General features: G+C 41.8%; 2 protein-coding genes across 2 annotated transcripts in view; both read right to left on the bottom strand.

Annotated features, from left to right (window-relative positions):
• Positions 1–1,123: 1,123 nt before the first annotated feature.
• LOC134064482 (uncharacterized) lies at positions 1,124–6,291 on the bottom strand. The gene is made up of 7 exons (XM_062520406.1): positions 6,274–6,291; positions 5,315–5,514; positions 2,523–3,315; positions 2,210–2,359; positions 1,758–1,919; positions 1,585–1,674; positions 1,124–1,453 (listed from the first exon to the last, which is right to left on the bottom strand). Exons 1-7 carry the CDS (start codon positions 6,289–6,291, stop codon positions 1,124–1,126), a joined length of 1,743 nt encoding a protein of 580 aa, XP_062376390.1.
• A 1,448-nt stretch (positions 6,292–7,739) lies between these two features.
• The window catches only part of chst15 (carbohydrate (N-acetylgalactosamine 4-sulfate 6-O) sulfotransferase 15), a 30,958-nt gene continuing 19,718 nt past the window's right edge, over positions 7,740–18,979 (bottom strand). Inside the window, exons 2-8 of the mRNA XM_062519708.1 lie at positions 18,229–18,912; positions 17,166–17,502; positions 14,369–14,512; positions 13,096–13,252; positions 11,993–12,149; positions 10,457–10,604; positions 7,740–10,300 (exon numbers count right to left, since the gene is read on the bottom strand). Coding sequence (XP_062375692.1) covers positions 10,110–10,300; positions 10,457–10,604; positions 11,993–12,149; positions 13,096–13,252; positions 14,369–14,512; positions 17,166–17,502; positions 18,229–18,651 — 1,557 coding nt within the window. The 5' untranslated portion in view covers positions 18,652–18,912 and the 3' untranslated portion in view covers positions 7,740–10,109. The remainder of the gene's footprint in view (positions 10,301–10,456; positions 10,605–11,992; positions 12,150–13,095; positions 13,253–14,368; positions 14,513–17,165; positions 17,503–18,228; positions 18,913–18,979) is intronic.

Raw genomic sequence — 18,979 nt, 5'->3', positions numbered from 1 at the left:
CTTTACAATTATGATATTGACCTTGAGTTAATTATGATATTAGCCATGGTTGTGTTATCTTTCCCATGGTTTCCTGTTATCTTCCTTCCTCGCACACTGTAAAAAATATCTACTTGGTTCTACTTAAAATCATAAGTTAAGCAGCTGCCTCAAAACTTCAAGTTCAAACAAAATGGATTATTATTTTACTTTAACTCATTATTGTAAGTTTTGTTAAGCTTTGAATTTTCTTCTGTAAGTCAACATGACTGTACAGTTAGTGTTGTTTCAACTTTGCTTTTTAAGTTCAAAATAAAGTGAACTCAATTATTAGCATTCTGTTCACTTATCCACATTAGTGATGTTAACTTTATAATTTGCGCTAAAAAAGTGTTTTATTCATCAATATGCATTATGTCCACTTATTCTAATAAGTGGGTTCAACGTTGTAATTTCAATTAAATAATGTCTATGAATTATCTTAACAAGTTAGGATTATGTTAAAAAATGCCTTGTTTCACAACACAAATCTAGTATTTTTTATTTATTTATTAAAATACAATACAATGTCAAGATACAATAAGCTACACATACAACACTTATGAACAGTGCAGCAGCAGTTTGTTCTTGCTTCAATATTTGTTGTGATACACAACTCTTCAATGAGGGATGAAAATACTAGCACAGCAAATTATACCCCCGGACTACACAAGATTGAAATATTAAATGTTAACATTTAAAACCTGTTAACAGCATCACACAGAACCAGAATACTTTTACAATTTGCCACCATCAAAAAGCTGTTTATATATACAGTATATATATAAAAACAAAATAAAAGTAAAAAAAAAAAACACGTTCATGATACTAATTTGGATGTGATTCACAAGCTGTGCTGAACCTGATTCAGCTCAAAAACAAACTCCAGATTTCACCTGGTTGACTTCAAATACTTGAAACTTGAATACCTGAAGCATACTTTGACCCTGTTATTTAACATGCATGAAATGTATTCAGTCCAACAAAGTCCAACAACGAATATCAGGGCTTTTCCTTTCCTTTTTGCTTAAGTGAGTTCCCCTTCAACTTGTCAAAAGAAACAAAATAAAAATGCATTCTGTCCCAATTCCGAGTGGAGCATGGTTTACAGTTCATACCTTAGGAGCTTGTTTCGGAAGCTGTGGACTCTGGCAGAGGCTTGATCTGGTTTGATCTTCATCACCACCCTTTGAAGGAACTCAAAAGAATACTTCATGGCTCGTGGATACTCAAGGTTTATGCAGTAGATGATCCCCAAAAGCATGGTGAAGCTGGATGACACATCCTCAAAGTTGTGAAGGACAACAGTCTCCTCAACCACAACTGCTACACTGAACACCTCACATGGAAAGGCGTCTTGATTGTCACCTTCATAGCCTATCAGTAGGCCAAGTTGTATACCCTTCATGGCTTCAGCTAGAGTCTCACCATGGGCCTTGAAAAGCAAAAAGTAATTGTGTGAATGTTTAGGTCAAGACATAAATGCTCTGCAAAGTTACTGTACTTAAGTCTCAGTCATCATAAACCTTGACATGTTTTCAGATATGCATGACAAAAACATCTTACGTCACACATCCTGATGATGTCCGAGGGCTCTTCGGATAGGTAGTGTGGCAGACCCAGCAGAGCAGCAGTCCTTCTCCTTTCATTTGTATCCTACAGAAATAAGCAGTGTTGAGATTTTATTGTAAACATAAGAACTGGTGCCCAATTTCAAAATTCTCAGCTCATCCACTTACATCTTTCTTCAGACAGTCCAAAATGGCTTTCAGTGCCGGCTTCTTCCCAGACTTGGTCGCAGCTTTATACACTTCCAGCAGTCTTGGCACCAGGTCATCAAGTCCGTCGAGGAACGACTCAAGAAGGTCTATGCCTACAATTCTTTTAAACTCTGCCCGAACCTGAGGAGACAAAGAGAGACAACGTTTAAGAGCTTACAGAACAAATACTCAAAAGATATCACCATAAGCTTAGGTTGTCTGTTGTGAAAGGCTTTCATCCACTCGATTATACTAGACAATTGGCACATTCCATTCCATATGCACATTCATGCCACCGAAAAAACAGTACAGTATCAGACATGGAAATAATGCACAAAAGACTCAAATGTAACCAGCTCACACACTGATATCCATTCAAACAAAATTGGATTAAGTTATTGATCTCAGCTCAGCGTTGTCTATTGTTTTACCTGTCTCTCACAGAACATGGCAGGCCATTTTGCCATTACATCCCCGATGAGAGGTTGATCCCCTACAATCTCCTTTCTGCGCTTGGAAAACGTGGCAGACATCAACTCATCTATCTGCTTGTGATCTGGGTCTTTTTTCAGAACTTCCACCTGAAATTAGTTGCACAAGCACAAAGGACACATACTAAGACAAAATAGTAGGCTTCACAGACACAAGAGCAAAGTGTAGGTAGTCAATCTACTATAAGCAGGTATGTATGCAGCAATATTAGACAGGAATGATTTGCATGTTTGATGTGCATGTACGATGTACCTCAATCATCCTCCGCTTTTCTTCCATGTCTGCAGCACTCAGTCCTTCAGGGGGATCTGGACAGTAGTGTAGCTCGCCCTTCTTTGACTTCTTCAAATATGGTCCCTTGGCATCTTCTCCTTTTCTTTTGTTGACTCTCACCTCTGGACATCCAGCTGCACTTAACTTCTGCCGATAGTTTCCAAGCTTAAACTTCAGGCTGTGGAACCAGCCGTACCAACCCTTTCCAGATCCTGGCTCTTTGAGACTGGGATGCTTCTCCACAAGCGCTTTGGCAACATTCTCATAGTGCTGCCTCTCCGGACAGGGACTAATCTTTGACATGCTGTCAGCAAGTGTGTCCAGGATATCAGTTTTCATACCTTTAGGAACCACCATCACAGATCCATCCTTTGCATATCTTCCATTTGCTTCTTGCAGTGTGAGTTCAACATCATGGGAGAACTCTGGAATCAGGAAGGGCTCAGGCCATTGCTGTGAGTCAGATTCCCCATCACTGACAGATGGAAGGCTGGCTGTATCCAATGTGGAATCCGAAAGAACTTCATCAGTTGTGAAGAGCACTTTCAATGTTGCTCGCTCCTCAGGAAGGTCTTGGATGTCGGTCAGGTTGGTCAGCTGATCCTTGAACGCAGGGTCTTCAAATTGCAAAATAAATCCACCTATCAGGCCAAGTTTTGTACGTAATACCTGGCATAGTTCCTCAACATTAGGGGGAGTGATTTCGATGGAAAGACGCCTGATCTCGGTCTCAGAAAGGACAACTCGCAACAGCATTGTGGAGCACTTCGGCCTGAGGAGAATTGGAGGAGAAAAAAGGTTTAATTCATTTAGAGGGTATTTTTTTAAAGAAAGTGTAGAAAACAGCAAGGATTCTTAAGAGTCAGAGTGGCAAGTGTAAACAAAAGTCTAACAAATTGGATTTCTTAACTGTTTCAACTCATTATTTTGAGTATAAATAACCGTTGACGTGTCCTTTTTAATGCGTCTCAAAATTCAAAAATATAGCAAACTCATTAGCTACCGTGTGTTCTGTTCACCAGTCCTAGGTTATTAGTAGTTTCAGAATAGTTATTTTCAATAGGAATGTCTTAGTTTTCCTTGGTTAGACAATCTACATTAAAAGATTGCTCTGTTTCATTTCAAACTTATCACATACACAACACGGGCAGATATAGCACTAGCTAACGCAATTATTTCAGTAAACGAGCAGCTAGTTTGTGCGTACTGCCACCATGCCTGGCAGCTAACGGCTTTTAGGCACCTGTCATATGGGCACCTGCAAGTAAACCCCAGCCCGAACGACCAACGAAATGATTGGGTAGTTAACTTACTGTAGATGGACCTTGCTAACTAGCTAGCAGCCACCACTGAACCAAAGACCAATTGTGCAGAATGTACGTTGTCCATAAAAGTTTATCTGTATGATTAATCATGCTCATGTATGAATAACAGCAAAACCCAGCTGCACCTACTGTTTGCAGAGCAATTTCCACCACTAATCTGCACGTATAGGCTACTAGGCTGAGAAATGCTAAGAAAAAATGCCTCGCTAAAATGAAATTACCGGACTTCACAGTGCATAACGTGAAGTCAAACAGTAACGACAGCTGACGTTAATCACATTATATTGGCTTCATCATCAACACACATTGTACTGTAGGCTTCAAAAGAAAACAGAAACACTTACCAAATTCGGCCTTCTTTAAGCCAACCCGACTCGTCTCGTCTGAATTGAAGCTTTAACTGAAATTTGAAATTTGGTTTTGGCTAGGCTGGCGCGTAAACTTCAACGACGTCCACTCGAGGCTTGCAGTTGTCTCGCGACTCGCACATGCGCAAATACCTGTCCTCCCTCAATTTGCAAAAGTTGTACCCCACTCAATTTAAAATTGCAAGTTCATTCAACCACCTGGTATTTGAGATTCATTGAAGTAACTTACGGCTGTAAATTGGAAGACTGAAAACTCAAACAATTGAGTTGAAAGTTCATAAATTACTATTTTATGTCTGAGTAAATGAAATATGCAAGTTATCATAACTTATTGGTGAGATCATTTTTTACAGTGCAAAAACAGCAAAGGTCACATAAGTAGAGGTAAATTTCTCTGCTCAAGTACTCACTCATCAGAACACCTTTTGTGCATTTTTGTGCAGAAGCAGTTTGGAAATTCAATTTTAGAGACATTCAATTATTTTCTGCCATGAAGGAGCTTTCTTGAATCTGACAGCTTTAGCCATTCATTAGAATCTCTTGAAGGCTGAGTTGCTAGCTCTCGAGACTCTCTGTGAAGGACAGCAGTGGGGCTTCAACATTCCGAATCAGAGTCTCCAGGTATCCATACAGTCCTTTAATGAGAGGGATTTATTTTTGTCTTGACTACATCTCTGTCACAGTGGAGTGTCTCCACTTGGAGGTCTCCCAAAAGCAATCTTTACAGAACTGCTGTTCCAAGGACAGACTGGTCCCTCCTCTCAGGACTGGCTCCATAGGAAGGCCTTTCTGTACTGCAATTAACATACTGAATTTGCACAAATTACTGTATGTCACTATTGCACTTAAATGCTTTTTTTGCACTGTACTTTTGGACTATTGCTCATGTTGGCCTCTCCGTGGAATGATCTTGCAGTGTTTTACTTTATGTACTGGTCCTTGTCTATCTGTGTTGTGCTGTCTTCATTGTTATTTATTAATTTGTGTGTTGCGTCATTGGTTGTGTTCTTATCACCTGGCTGCAACTCAATTCCCCCCTGTGGGGTAATAAAAATTGACTTGACTGGATTTGACTTACTGTTCCAAGGACAGACTGGTCCCTCCTCTCAGGACTGGCTCCATAGGAAGGCCTTGTCTTGAAGCATCTTGGCTAGTCTCTGGTTGAATGGCCTGTAAAACTGCTGGAGGATGTCCCATTGCCACAGGCAACATGGGTCCCAGGTTAAGGTCAGCTTGTCTCCTGTTGTTAGCTGGACTCCTTCTCTTCTGACACAGGTCCTGAGGTGTGCAATCCACAGACTCACATTTACACAATTGTGCAGTCATACAAAATGACAGGGCTGTGAGCAAGAATACAATGACATAAAATGTCTCAACATAAGTATGGCATTTCTGCTAAAAAGTTAGGTTGTGTACAACCTAGGACATCTCGTATTTTGGGTGATTTTGATTTGTCCCGTCAGGGACAGCATACATACACAGGAAAGACTGAGTCAGACATTCCTGCAGTTTGACAGCAACCTTCGGCAGCTCCACCAAACCAAAGAGGATGACGTTGACTCATAGTATGCCTACCACACAAACAAATATGGCTTGTTTTAATTATTTTTCCCCTAATCGGTTTTCTTAGTAATTTTCATGATACGACAAAATGGCTTTCTGATGTGTGTGTATGTGTGCGCAACGGTACCTTCTAGACCACAATGTCAATCTTATGTTTATCCTATGTCTGACATTTTTACGTGCTACAAAGGATAGCAATTGTTGTTACAGTTTAGTGGATTATATAAAGTTAATCAAAGTAAACAAATATATATTTTGTACGAATAAGCAAATATATGCACGTTTTAATCATGGCCAGAGTAATGAATGAAACATGCTATTTTCAGGGCATTTCTATCTAAATAAACAGTCTGACCAGCTTAAGGTGGTTTGCTGGTTGAACAGCTTGTTAATGAACTTGTTTGACCACCACTATGATGGTTGACCTGCTAGACCAGCAAAACCCTTGCAAAAACATACTTTCAGCTGGTTTACCCAGCTTTTGATGGTCATTCAGTTGGTCATTTTAGCTGGTGTTGCTGGTCTAGCTGTTTTTCCCCAGAGGCAAGCAGGGTAAACCATTGCAATAGCACATGAAAAATATTTTCCCCTTCAAAAACATTAGTATCCATCAAAACGTAAGTAGTTTCAAGTAGGCCTAAGCTAGATTTGAAGCACCTTTGCAGTATTCTATCCACAGTAAATCCTTGTGGCTCTTAAGCAACTGTCCGAAGGTGAGGTTGAAGCATCTGTAGAAAATCTGATTCGTTCTGTACATATCCGCTCTCTCTCTCACACAAATATAACAAGCTTCTATAACATCTCCTTAAACTGCTGTAGTTAGTTAAAATATTCATGAACTTGCTGGAAAGATTCCTCATCCGTAGCCTGTCCTCTGCCGTGTTTGAGAAAGTGAAGGTACTTTCAAAAGGTGACCTCCGGAGTGTCCCTGCGTCTCTATCCTTCGTCTCTCTGTTAATTGGGTGAGTGCATCCTCGGCTCCTAAGCTTCTTCCTTATTAAAATGGATCAAAAGTGCCGCTGTCACGGGCAGGCTTTCATCAACTACAAAAGAATCTCGCCATCTCCCTGAAGTCATCTTTCTTGTGCTGCAAACGCATCTTTGCTCCACTTAAATGCTGTGCCTCTGCTTTGCTATTAAAGACCAAGGACAAGGTGTGTGAGAGAGGACAGAAACTGATGAGTCTGGACAAGTCTGAGCTCTTCCTCCTCTCTTGAGGCACAGGCACACAATACAAAGAATGTAAAGTGTGCTTCCATCCCAATCTGATTAAGTGCTCAGACTGACATTGCAAATACACAGTGCAGGCATACAAGTCAAATGTAGCAATAGCAGTAATGATGTATAGAGGGGGAATATGCCAGACAATGCATTACTCCAGTCCATGTATAAACCACACTGCATAGTTTGAAGGAATTGTGCTGTGGAGGTGCTGCCCCCTGGTGTGAGAATTGGTCATTTCACCAAGAAGACATCAAAATTCCAATGTTAGGTTTTTTTTAGTGCACACCTTTTAATTGAGCATTAAATGTCAAACACATTTGTTTGTTTACACAAATCAACATTCAACATGTAGATGTGGCACACATATCAATGACCTCAGTCATTTCCCTGCAAGTAATGGCATTTGAAAGGTTCGCAAGAGAGGAGCTTTAATAGGCTGTGTTCACACAAAGAAATACTGCAGTAATTTCTCGTGCTTCTTTCTCCCTTCAATGCAAAAAGTGCAAACTCAATCATATGGCAAGAAAACCCATGTAAAAGGAAGTGTTACTGGATTCAAAAGACAAACCCACATTAAGTAAATGTCAAACAGTCCTGCTTACCTCCTGTGACAGGAAGATGTACAGGGACAGATAGCAGGAAGTAGAATTAAAGTGTTCAGGGACATTTATGATGTATTAGAGTGGTAAAAATGGCGCTTGCTATTTACATCAATATTTTGTGTGTGTGGGTGTGTATATATATATGTGTGTGTGTGTGTGTGTGTGTGTGTGTGTGTGTGTGTGTGTGTGTGTGAGAGAGAGAGAGAGAGAGAGAGAGAGAGAGAAAGAGAGAGAGAGATACTGTAGAAGGGGGTACAATTTGGCAGATTTAATGGCCCCAAAGGACAGAGAGAAGTCACAGGTCAAAGGTGATGCAGACACTGACAAAAGGCCTGGGCAAGGACAATGACATCGGTCACATGAACATTTCTTTCTTGACCAGAGAGAGGCTGATAACCCTGCACAGACATGTAGACGATCACCTACAAGGACTATTAGGCCCTTCTGTTCAGGTTAGCACAGGCATCACTGCAGGTACAGTATATGGGTAGTTTCACACCAGGGTAAGCACTTTGTTCAGGCCTACTGTAAGTATTAAACCTATTTGGAATATCATTATTTAGGGGGGGGGGGTGTTTCATGGCAACTGGTCATTGGTAATTCTTAGATGTCTACACTTCCAATGTTATTAGTGTGTTGGAGTGGGCATCTGAAACAAAAATCTACTGTTTAGTATAAGGTGAAATTTGTGTAAACAATATTTTTGTTTGTTGGTAGTCTGTTTCTTCCGTTTCTAGTTTGATGCATATCTGAAGTATTTCCTCTGTGAAACGTTCGACCAGGTCAGCTATATTCTTCTGGCCTATATGTTTCAGATATCCATCATTTCTATCAAAATTATGACAATTTGCTGTTTACAATCGTAACATATTATAGAGTGTCCTATTGAGGTCCTGTTTTCTGCCCACAGTAAAATTCTAATAATATAATATGTCATTTGAAAATGAAATGTCAATTTGAGGATGACATATACAGTATGCGAACAATAAGTGCTTACCTTGAACGTGACGCTACCCACATAATGGCTGTGTATGAATGCACACGCACACACACACACACACACACACACACACACACACACACCATCACCACACCACATACACACACACACACACACACACACACACACACACACACATACGCACGCACGCACGCACGCATGCACACACACGCCACACTCCACACCACACCACACCATACCACACCATATCACACCACACACACACCCCACACACCACACCACACCATACCGCACCATATCACACCAAACACACACATACTGTACACATCGTGTCAGAAGTAGAGGTGGAAAAGTCCAGCTTCAGAAAGTAAAAGTCCTACCACATATCTGTGACAACCGTTCATTTAAACCAGCTGATTCTAATTAGCACAACTCAGCAACACTACTGTAACTCTTCAACATGGTTGGATTTTTACTTTCTGAAGCTGGACTTGTCCACCTCTGGTCAGAAGGCAACTACATCAGCTTAATGTAATGTTATATTTGTCTCACACACCATTCGTCTGTTGAACTATATAAGTCAAACTCGACTAGTAGTATTCTCCCTGTGAGATTTTTGTGCAAACAGCAGATACACCTTATCTATCAGTTGAATTATCATTATTTCCCATGGTCAGTATAATGCAATCACCCATAAATGCGTAAGTATATTCAACCAATGAAAAACCTATAAACAAGTCAAAAGAGTACAAATAAAGTTACCTGCACTTATATACTTGTCTCCCCTATGAGTATCATACCAGGTAATCAGCTAAATGTGGCTTATAGACCTACTGACAGAACACTTTCAGAATGACATGACAGGAATGGATGTTATTGTACACATGTTAATTTGTGCATCAGTTTAAAAATGTATTACTATGCATGAAAGGCATGGTGAATGGTAAACAGCACTGACTTTATGTTGACGTTACACATAACAACTCATTTCAGAAGAAGCAAATATAGACCCAAAACACACTACTCCTTTACGATTCTGATATTCACCTTGAGTTAATTATGATATTTCCCATGGTATTTCTCATTTTATCTATATCCTCACCAATACAAAAACAGCAAAGGTCACATAAGTAGAGGCAAATTTCTCTGCTCAAGTACCCACTCATCAGAACACCTTTTGTGCATTTCACTTGCTGCAGAGGCAGTTTGGAAATTCAATTATAGAGAGACATTCAATTATTTTCTGCCAAGGGCCTTTCTTGAATTTGACAGCTTTAGCCATTCATTAGAACCTCATGAAGGCTGAGTTGCTAGCTCTCGAGACTCTGGTTAAGGACAAAAGTGGGGCTTCAACATTCTGAGTCCGAGTCTCCAGGTATCCATTCAACCCTATAATAATAGGGATTTATTTTTGTCTTTAGAAGCGTCTTGCATCTCTGTCACAGTGGAGTGTCTCCACTTGGAGGTCTCCCAAAAGCCATCTTTACAGAACTGCTGTTCCAAGGACAGACTGGTCCCTCCTCTCAGGACTGGGTCCATAGGAAGGCCTTGTCTTGAAGCATCTTGGCTAGTCTCTGGTTGAATGGCCAGTAAAACTGCTGGAGGAGGTCCCTAGTCACAGGCAACATGGGTCCCAGGTTAAGGTCAGCTTGTCTCCTGGTGTTGGAAGCTGGACTCTTGGTGATTTCAGCCTCCTTCTCTTGTGATAGAGGTCCTGCGTTGTACAATCCACAGACACACATTTACACAAATGTTCAATCATACTAATTGGCAGGACTGTGAGCAAGAACAAAATTACAGTCTCAAAACAAGTATGGCACTTCTGCTAAAAGTTGTGTATCATCCAAAAATGATGATGTTTGGGTCTTACCTAAACTGAGGAATTTGAAGACTTTGTGCATTGTTTTTTTGCAGTTGGCTGCATGATCCTCCAGGCGAAGCACTAAGATCTGCTCTTTGCTGTACACTGACAGCCAGTCCAGTAAAAACACTATGTACAGGCCAACCTGTAGTCTTACCTGGAAGGAAACAGAGAGAAACAGGCTATGGTAAATGTCAAAGACCAACCACACAAAATAATGTCTGTAGATTTTAGTTTATTGTGTCAAAAATGTCTTGTTTTTGTCTTTTGTTTTTCAGCTCTTATTGAGATTTCACCTGTTTCTCCTAACTTAGGAAAAGGTTACCCTTAGGAAAAAAACAGTGAGATCACATTTCAAATGTTATTCCTGGTGGCCTTGTATTACAGTAACAACAGCTGATAATTCAAAATACTGATAGAATCAGTAAAATATCAGTCTGAAATGCTCGAACAGCTGTATAGTTCTATGGCCACAAGGGGTCCCCTTTCATTTGTCTAATTTCCACCACCAGCCAGCAGAGTGCACCAAAGGCTATCCTTAAAAGATTCCCCCTCTACATGGCCTCTACATGCCAGGCAGTTTTCAGAGTTATCTGTGTTCATGAGCAAAGGCTTACAGTATGTCATTATGTGGAACATGTTTGTCAACCACCAGAGGCCTTCGGCTGTGTTTTGATGCCATAAATGTATCCAAATTCTGGCCAAAGCGACCCAGACTGCAGCTGGTACGATCCATGTAAAAACACTTTAGCAAATGAAGTCCAGTGAAGTTCCCTGCCCTCTCGAGATGCATCAAATCTACCGCTCTGAAGCAGGGCCAAGCTGTTTGGGCATGTTCCATGAGGGGACACTAATGGGCCATCACTGAGCACCATGGCGTCAGACACAGACAAGAGAGCAGTGGGTCATTATTCTGACTCATGTCACCTGAGTCCAAGGCATTCCAGCCCAATGGAGACAACGGGAGCTTACTAAGGAGCCATTTAGCGCTGAGCTAACGCATTAAGGCCCATTATAAATAACATATCTTCGTTCCGGACAGACTCCTGATCTCGGCCTGTTTCTTTTCAATTAAATGATTCTAATGAGGCATTATCGGCAGCGCCCCTCGTTTCTTAGACATACGACAGCAGAGGTGTGACCAGTTGGCCCCATCCATGTTAATCACGTTCTTCTCGACTGGCTCCATCTAGCACAAACCTCCTAATGTGTCAAGACTTACACCGCCGAACGACTTCACACTTCAGCTCAGGCCAATTCTGGAGCTGTGTTTTTTTTTGTGTCAGTGAGACACAGCCGCTTCTCAGGAAGCCACCGACACAAGGGACATTAGCCCCTAAAGGCTGTGACAAGTAGACCTCTCTCTCTCTGGCCAATGAACCGACGACAATCCCACTTGGCTTTAATTTAGCTGGATGGTGTACTAAGTGCATATTTAAAAGGGAAAACACGAGTACAGTTCATTAAGCAGGCAGCCTCGTTTTTTTTTTTTTTTTTTTAAAGAGGTGATGTGTCCCCCATCAAACAGACTGCAGGCTAACTCACGGGCATGGCGATATTGAGGGAGGTGTTGTAGACGCAGGAGCGCAGGGAGCTCTCAGACAGGCACGTCTCGAACAGCTGCAGGGACTCGCACACCCTCTCGTGGAAGTCCTCCGCGGACTTGTTGGCCAGGCCGAAGTACAAGTAATCAGAGTAGAGTCTGGAGGAGGAGGACAAAAGCCACACAGCAGACATGAGCACGGCGTGGGAGAGCAGACACAGAGCAACTCCCGAGAGGCAGCGCAACACAAACGGGCACCAGGAGGGGAGCTGAACACGAGCCAGGACAGACTCTTTGGTTTAGGGAACAATCAATCAATCGATCAATCAATCAATTAATCAATCAACCTATCGGTATTTATTTGTACTCTATGTATGTATGTGTGTATGCTTGAAATAAATATGATAAAAATAAGTCAAATAAAAAAGTCCCAACGTAATCTTTGCTTTCTGATTTCTTATGAAACACACTTATTAACCTCAATGCGCATGCAGATGCTGTGAATATACTGTGGAATAGTCTTGAAAGGGACTAATTACATGCAATAAGTCATTCAAATATTGTAAAACATACACAGGAAGTCTGAGTCAGACATTCCTGCAGTTTGACTGCAACCTACGGCAGCTCCACCAAACCACAGAGGAAGACGCTGACTCATAATATGCCTACCACACAAACAAACATGGCTTGTTTTAATGATTTTTCCCCTAAACTATGTTTTCTTAGTGATTTTCATGATATGACAAAGTGGCTTTATGATGTAGGTGCATTTGACAACACCACTTCCTAGACCACAATATGCCACAACATGCAATTTATCTTATGTCTAGCATTTTTACTTTCTATAAACATGGTAATTGTGGTAACAGTTTAGTGGATTCCAGTATAAAGTTAATCAAAGTAAACAAATACATAGAAAGTTCAGATGCAAAAGCCTATAAATGCCACCTTTATCAAATAATTTCGCTTCAAATACACTTTCTTCCTGGTCTGAAGGCAAAACCCATAAGGGCCTTTTAAAAAAATGCTCATTTAAAAGGGAAGTGGTCAGACGGATTTTGCATCTGAACTCTTCATATGCCGACACATACTGTATGTACTGTACCTTTCTACTGGATCTCTGAGCATCACAATAAATTTGGCATCAGGTTGAACTGCATGAATGAAGTCCAGCACCAAGAATGGCGGCTCCCCCTCTGTCCCATTATGGTAGAAATACACCCAGGCATTGTTGTCCCACATCGTTGATGCACTGGCCTCACCTGACAAAAACAAGGCACTGTCCCATGACCATTTCTTTCACATCTTTACTCAACAAATAGGCTGATAAAAAAATCCATTATTTTTAAAATTTAATTTCATCATATGATATCGGACATAGTTCGCTATGCCCGAGCATATAGCATTTTTCTGTTTGAAGGTAGACCCATCACTGGCAGGTTGTGATGTGAGGGTAGTTTTCAAAGGCTTGTCTTGGAGGACTCGCTTTGATGTTTGTTAGCATCATCGTCCAATTGAAGACGAATGAATTCCGTCTGCGATGAGAGTTCTAATAGCCACATGAGTCTGAATTTGGATGAGGGCCTTGCACTGACTACATCTAATAATACCCCACTCAGTGCTCCGACATGCACAGCAGGTATTCAGCATGATGTCCTGCAAATTCCTGATGAGGTCTCCCATTTATCAGCAACACTGTGGTCAGTATGATGATAAATCAAGCCCGACATTCATAGTCCAGACAGCACAGTGCCAGACGAGGTAAAATATAAGCAGCAAGAGCTGGGACCTGCATGACCTTCTCGCTGATGGAGTCGAAAATCTACTCTTTAATTCGGAATGAGCTCCTTCACACAGCCTGTCACCCTTAGTTATTGTTGACAGGGTAAGCTTTTGCGACTGCAAGCACCATGTCCTTTACAATTAAAGTGATTTAATTTAATCTGGTTTGATCAGGACTGGACAGTCACCATTTAGAGTTGAATATGCAGCCAACAGTGCACAAATATATATAACATGTACCAGTAATATGGGTAATACGTAGGCAACAGTGCACACATCTTCTAATAAGAGCATGGTCATGTCCTTCACTGTGCCCTTGGTCATGAGGGTTGGGCAGATTATAACAGCATCCTCACACCACATATCAGTGATCCTGTTTTATCACAAGATCACAAATCAGCCACTGCCTCAGTCTTGGACTCTGCAGCAACCCCTAACCATTTCAGATTAAAGGATTAAGACATGGGATTTCACCTCCACAGCAAGTGCGAGGGGGGGGAAAAAAACCTTGTTTTTGCTGAGGGTCCACCTTGACTACAAAAAAGGGCTTGGAATTGATGCATTGTTGTTTACTTTTACATCATGATGTCATTTACCGATAATGATATCCCGCTTGGTGCGACCTTTGGATCGGTTCCCCAGGAGATTGTCGTGAATCTGAAACGCTGCCAGTTCAAGCAGATCCAGGTAGTCCTTCACGGGGTAGCGGGCTTGGAAGGCATCACTCAGCCTAATGATACCTGAGTCAGAAAGACAATCAGCATTCAGTCACCTGTGTAGGGTCATAGGAATCTCATTCAGTCATTCCGTTGTTCATCCCCATCAGTCCTATTCAGACTGTTCAAGTCTGTGTGTAGAGCAGCTCCCATTATTCACAAATTATCAGTCCAGACACCTTGTTGTGCTGCTGTAGCAGTTAAATGTTAAAGTCTTAACAGAACATGTCATGCATATCAGTAATGCTTCCCCAGATTAGACATACTGTACACACATATACATTCATATAGATACACACACACACACACACACACACACACACACACACACACACACACACAGACACACACACAGACACACACACACACACACACACACACACACACACACACACACACACACACACATACACACACACACACACACACACACACACACACACACACACACACACGCACACACACACACACACATACATACACACACACACACAAACACACACACACACACACACACACACACACACACACACATACACACACAAACACAAAAGACAAGGGCATTCACAAATGGAGAGCACCATGTGATCTTTGCAGCTTGAAAGTGTTTCACGCTTCTTGGTCACAGAACTGGTATGAAATGTGATTATCCTGCTACTACTGGGCAGAAAATGGCAATTTCGTAAATTGTTACATGGCTGATGAAGATGACAAAAAACGCACCAGTCCTTGATGTTTTCCTAAAAGCTACATGGGCCTGTTTGACTGATAGTGGCAAGCAAAACCACTAAAAAGTTATATTTCAGAATAAAAGTCACACATTTATGTAACAGTATGTCCTAAAGTTACTCAGTAATCATAAAAAAAGAGATATGTTACTGTAAGTGGTTTATTTTAATAAGCACTATCTTCCAGGTTGATCGTTTAAAATCGTGTTGTGTTTACTTACTTAAGGATTTGCCAAATGTATCCTTGTCAGAAAAAGGCAGATAACGCATTTGATGGCTAAAGAGTCTGAGTTCTCTCTGTAAATCACCTAGATTCTAGAGGCTGCAGAATACAAATGAGTCACATGAGTTAGAGTGGCCTATAAATATTTAACACCTCCATAGACACTATATCACAGAACAGCTTCACAAGCACTTTGGAAATGCTTGTGTCAATGACCATAAATAGTCACCCAGTGTGTTATTTCATCACACACAAGCCAGCTGTGATATATAGTGTACACAGAGTGAGTCTAATTATGGGTACATGCACTGGCGTGTTTGTATATCTCTCACTTTGATTACGATACCAAGCAGCACCACGCAATAAGATAAGTGATTGTGAAGGTAGTACAGTATGCATTTTTTCCCCCTATGACACCTCACCCCTAGACACAGTCGAACCTTACACAATTTAAGGATTGGTATTTCATTTGCAATTTTTCTCTTTCTTTCTCTCTCTCTCTCTCTCTCTCGCTCTCTCTCCCTCGCTTCTCTGTTTGTTTCTTCATGTGTGCATGGATTTGCTGACCAAGCAGAGGCTGTTCTGTTCACACACCCCCAGGACTCAGGAGCACATATGTGGCCCTCGTTTGTCAGAGATGAAGGCATCAGTGCAGTGCCCAGGCAAGGCACCACCATGGCCTCCTCAGTTCTGCACCCCCCACCCCCACCCCTCCAGACTGACCCCTCATATCAGCTCTCGTGCAGTCACACCAAAAACAGCTCCATGGGGAAATCATCTCCAGCATTGCAGGCCTGCGGTGCTGTCACTCAGAGTGCTTCTCCCAGAACTGCATCTGACCCTATCTAGCTGAGGGGTCTCTGTTTCTGATGGCAGAAATCAGCACAAATGTACCCCCTCCCACAAAATTTGAGTTTGGGTCTTGAATCCCTCCATTAAGAAGTCTATAGGCCCGGACAAGTTGAGTTTGAACCAATCAAAAGATGTGGGTATAGACTTTCTACAAGGATGACCAGATCAGCAACAGTGACATAGTCATCAACTTCAGCCTGAATGTGTTTGAACTCATTTTGTTTTCAACAAAAAGGCAGGAGCTAAGCGAGATGTTTAGATTCCGTTGTTACACAAGATATTGACAGTGCAATAACTTTAAAAGATGAACAGAAAACAGTGATTAAGACATTTGTCAAGAAGAAGGATGTTTTTGCTGTTCTCCCTACAGGATTCACACATTTAGTTGCTCGGTTTAGCCCTATCCATTTATGTGTTGATGCATTGCTTCCCTGTACCCCATCCAAATAACAGGTTACATAAGAAATCAAGTCTGGCTACGCCAGGTTAATCCTACCCCGTATTTACCTTTTTATGATTACCTTATATACACATTTGGTTTCTATCACAACGGCATAGCCTTTGGTATCAGCAAAGCTAAAGCTGACGTTTGGAGGCATTATCTGCAGGAATTCTTCAACTAAAGTTACACTTTTAAAATTGAACATTAGTCTGGGGAACCTGCTCTGTATTTTATACTGCACAAGAGGCGTGATCAACATGCATAGTTGAAATGACTTTGTATGCATTTGAACAGTCCTTCAACCAATCAGACAGACAATCTGGGTGCACCAGGTGGATAAGCCAGTTTGTGATTGGGTCCGCAGATTTGTAACGGAGGCACCGGCAGATCGGGCTGGGTTTATCCAGTCTAACACTGAACTTAACTCCTTACCAAATCTTCTTCTGGTCCACCAGTGGGGCTCCTTCATAGTTGTGAAGCGGACGTCAGGGTGCCGGCGTAGGCGGTCGTACAGGTCCGTGGTGCCACACTTCGGCTGGCCCATGATGTAGAAGTACGGGAGACATCGCAGGCGGTACCGCTTCCCTCCGTGCTCGTACAGGTGTTCCCTCAAAGCGTTCCTCAGGTATTTGTAGATGGCCTGGAAGCGGCTTGTGTACATGTACACGTTCTTCCCGTAGGGGTCCGTGGTGGCATTTCCAGTATGCTCCTCGTACCAGCAAGGATTTTTGATGCTGGTGAGGAACTTACGGGGGATGGCGGAGAATATCTGTTGGAGAATATCAATGAAGAGACGTTGGTTTCATTTTATGGAGTAATGTCAAGTGAAGGCTGGAGGTGATCTAATCATGTCACTTTTAATTATATAACGTTAGCTGATTTGAAAACAACTGGGTTTGAACAGTGCTTTTTAGACAAGGTTAATACATTCATAATAAAAAATATATAAACTAGAAAAGCACTCAGAGAGCGCAGACCTCCGCCTGTATTGTTCCTCCTAGGTTGTCATACATTTGAACCTAAACGATTCAGATCGCCACCACGAACGGCTCCAGAATCACGATGGTGTTACTAATCACTCCCAAAATCTAATCGTGTCTTCCTTGGGTCATTTCTGACATTCGCTGAAAATTTCATCGAAATCTATACATTTCTTTTTGAGTTATCTTGCTAACAAACAGACAGACAAACAGACAGACAAACAAACGCCAGTCCCCGATGAAAACATAACCTCCTTGGCGGAGGTAATAACGGAATAAGAGAGTTCAAGATACCAAACTGAAAGAGATATGAAAGTAATAAGAAAAACATTTAAATAAAAAGAATAACAAAAAGACAAAAATATTTATTTTTTTTTAAAATATAAATAAAATAGAATAGTCTAACAAGCACTAATGAGGTCAGACACATCAGCTCGAGGATGCTTTGAAAACAATTCTCATTATTTTGCAAGGAAACATAAAACTATGCTTTAAAAAAAAAACATTAAACTTACATGTGGTTCACTTTCCAGTAGTCCTTTGAGGTCAGGCACTCTTCGACGGCTGAACTCCACTTTGGCTACAATGCTCTTCACCACCTCTTTAACACTAGCATAGTCTCTGACAAAGGTCAGGTTATAAGCGTGATGTCCTGTAGTGCTCACAACCTGGAAGTGGTATGGTGATGGGGTCAGCAGAAGACCCTTCTTGTCACCATTAAGGACATAAGATGCTGTGATCAGAAAGGCCACCGTCAGTCCAAACAGGAAACTATAAAGCTTAGCCTTCTTGTTGCCCCAGGGCCACCATTGCCCCCTGTTCACCTCCACCAGAGCCAACAGGCTGATCGACCTATTGCCCGCATTTTGCCGGCTAGGCTCTCTTCTGTAGTCCTCAGCCTGAGCAGGGAGGCTAAGGCGGCCATATTTGTAGTCCATTTGGGAGACGCCTCAAAATCAAGCGGATTGCAGTGTGGGAGAGTTGCAGTCAGATAATTAAATTGGACTCAGGAGATGGAGGCTTCCAGATCACCCGGAATGCCGCGGGACACATCTGGGAGAGGATGAACGGGCCTCTCCATCAGAGCCACAGCCAGATGCTGCTCTGGAGGCCGCACCATGCAGCAATCACTCCAGATGGCCGTGCGGTCGTCGGTCCTGCAGACCAGGAGTCAGCTCCTACCTCAGTCGCCCTTCATCCTGCGGAAATAAAGAGGCATTATGAGCGCGCTCGAAAGTAATCAGAACGACCGATGGAGAGAGGCAG

This window comes from Sardina pilchardus, chromosome 18 (genome assembly GCF_963854185.1).
Source record: "Sardina pilchardus chromosome 18, fSarPil1.1, whole genome shotgun sequence".
Classification (NCBI taxonomy): domain Eukaryota; kingdom Metazoa; phylum Chordata; class Actinopteri; order Clupeiformes; family Clupeidae; genus Sardina; species Sardina pilchardus.
This window is presented reverse-complemented; position numbering and strand designations above follow the sequence as displayed.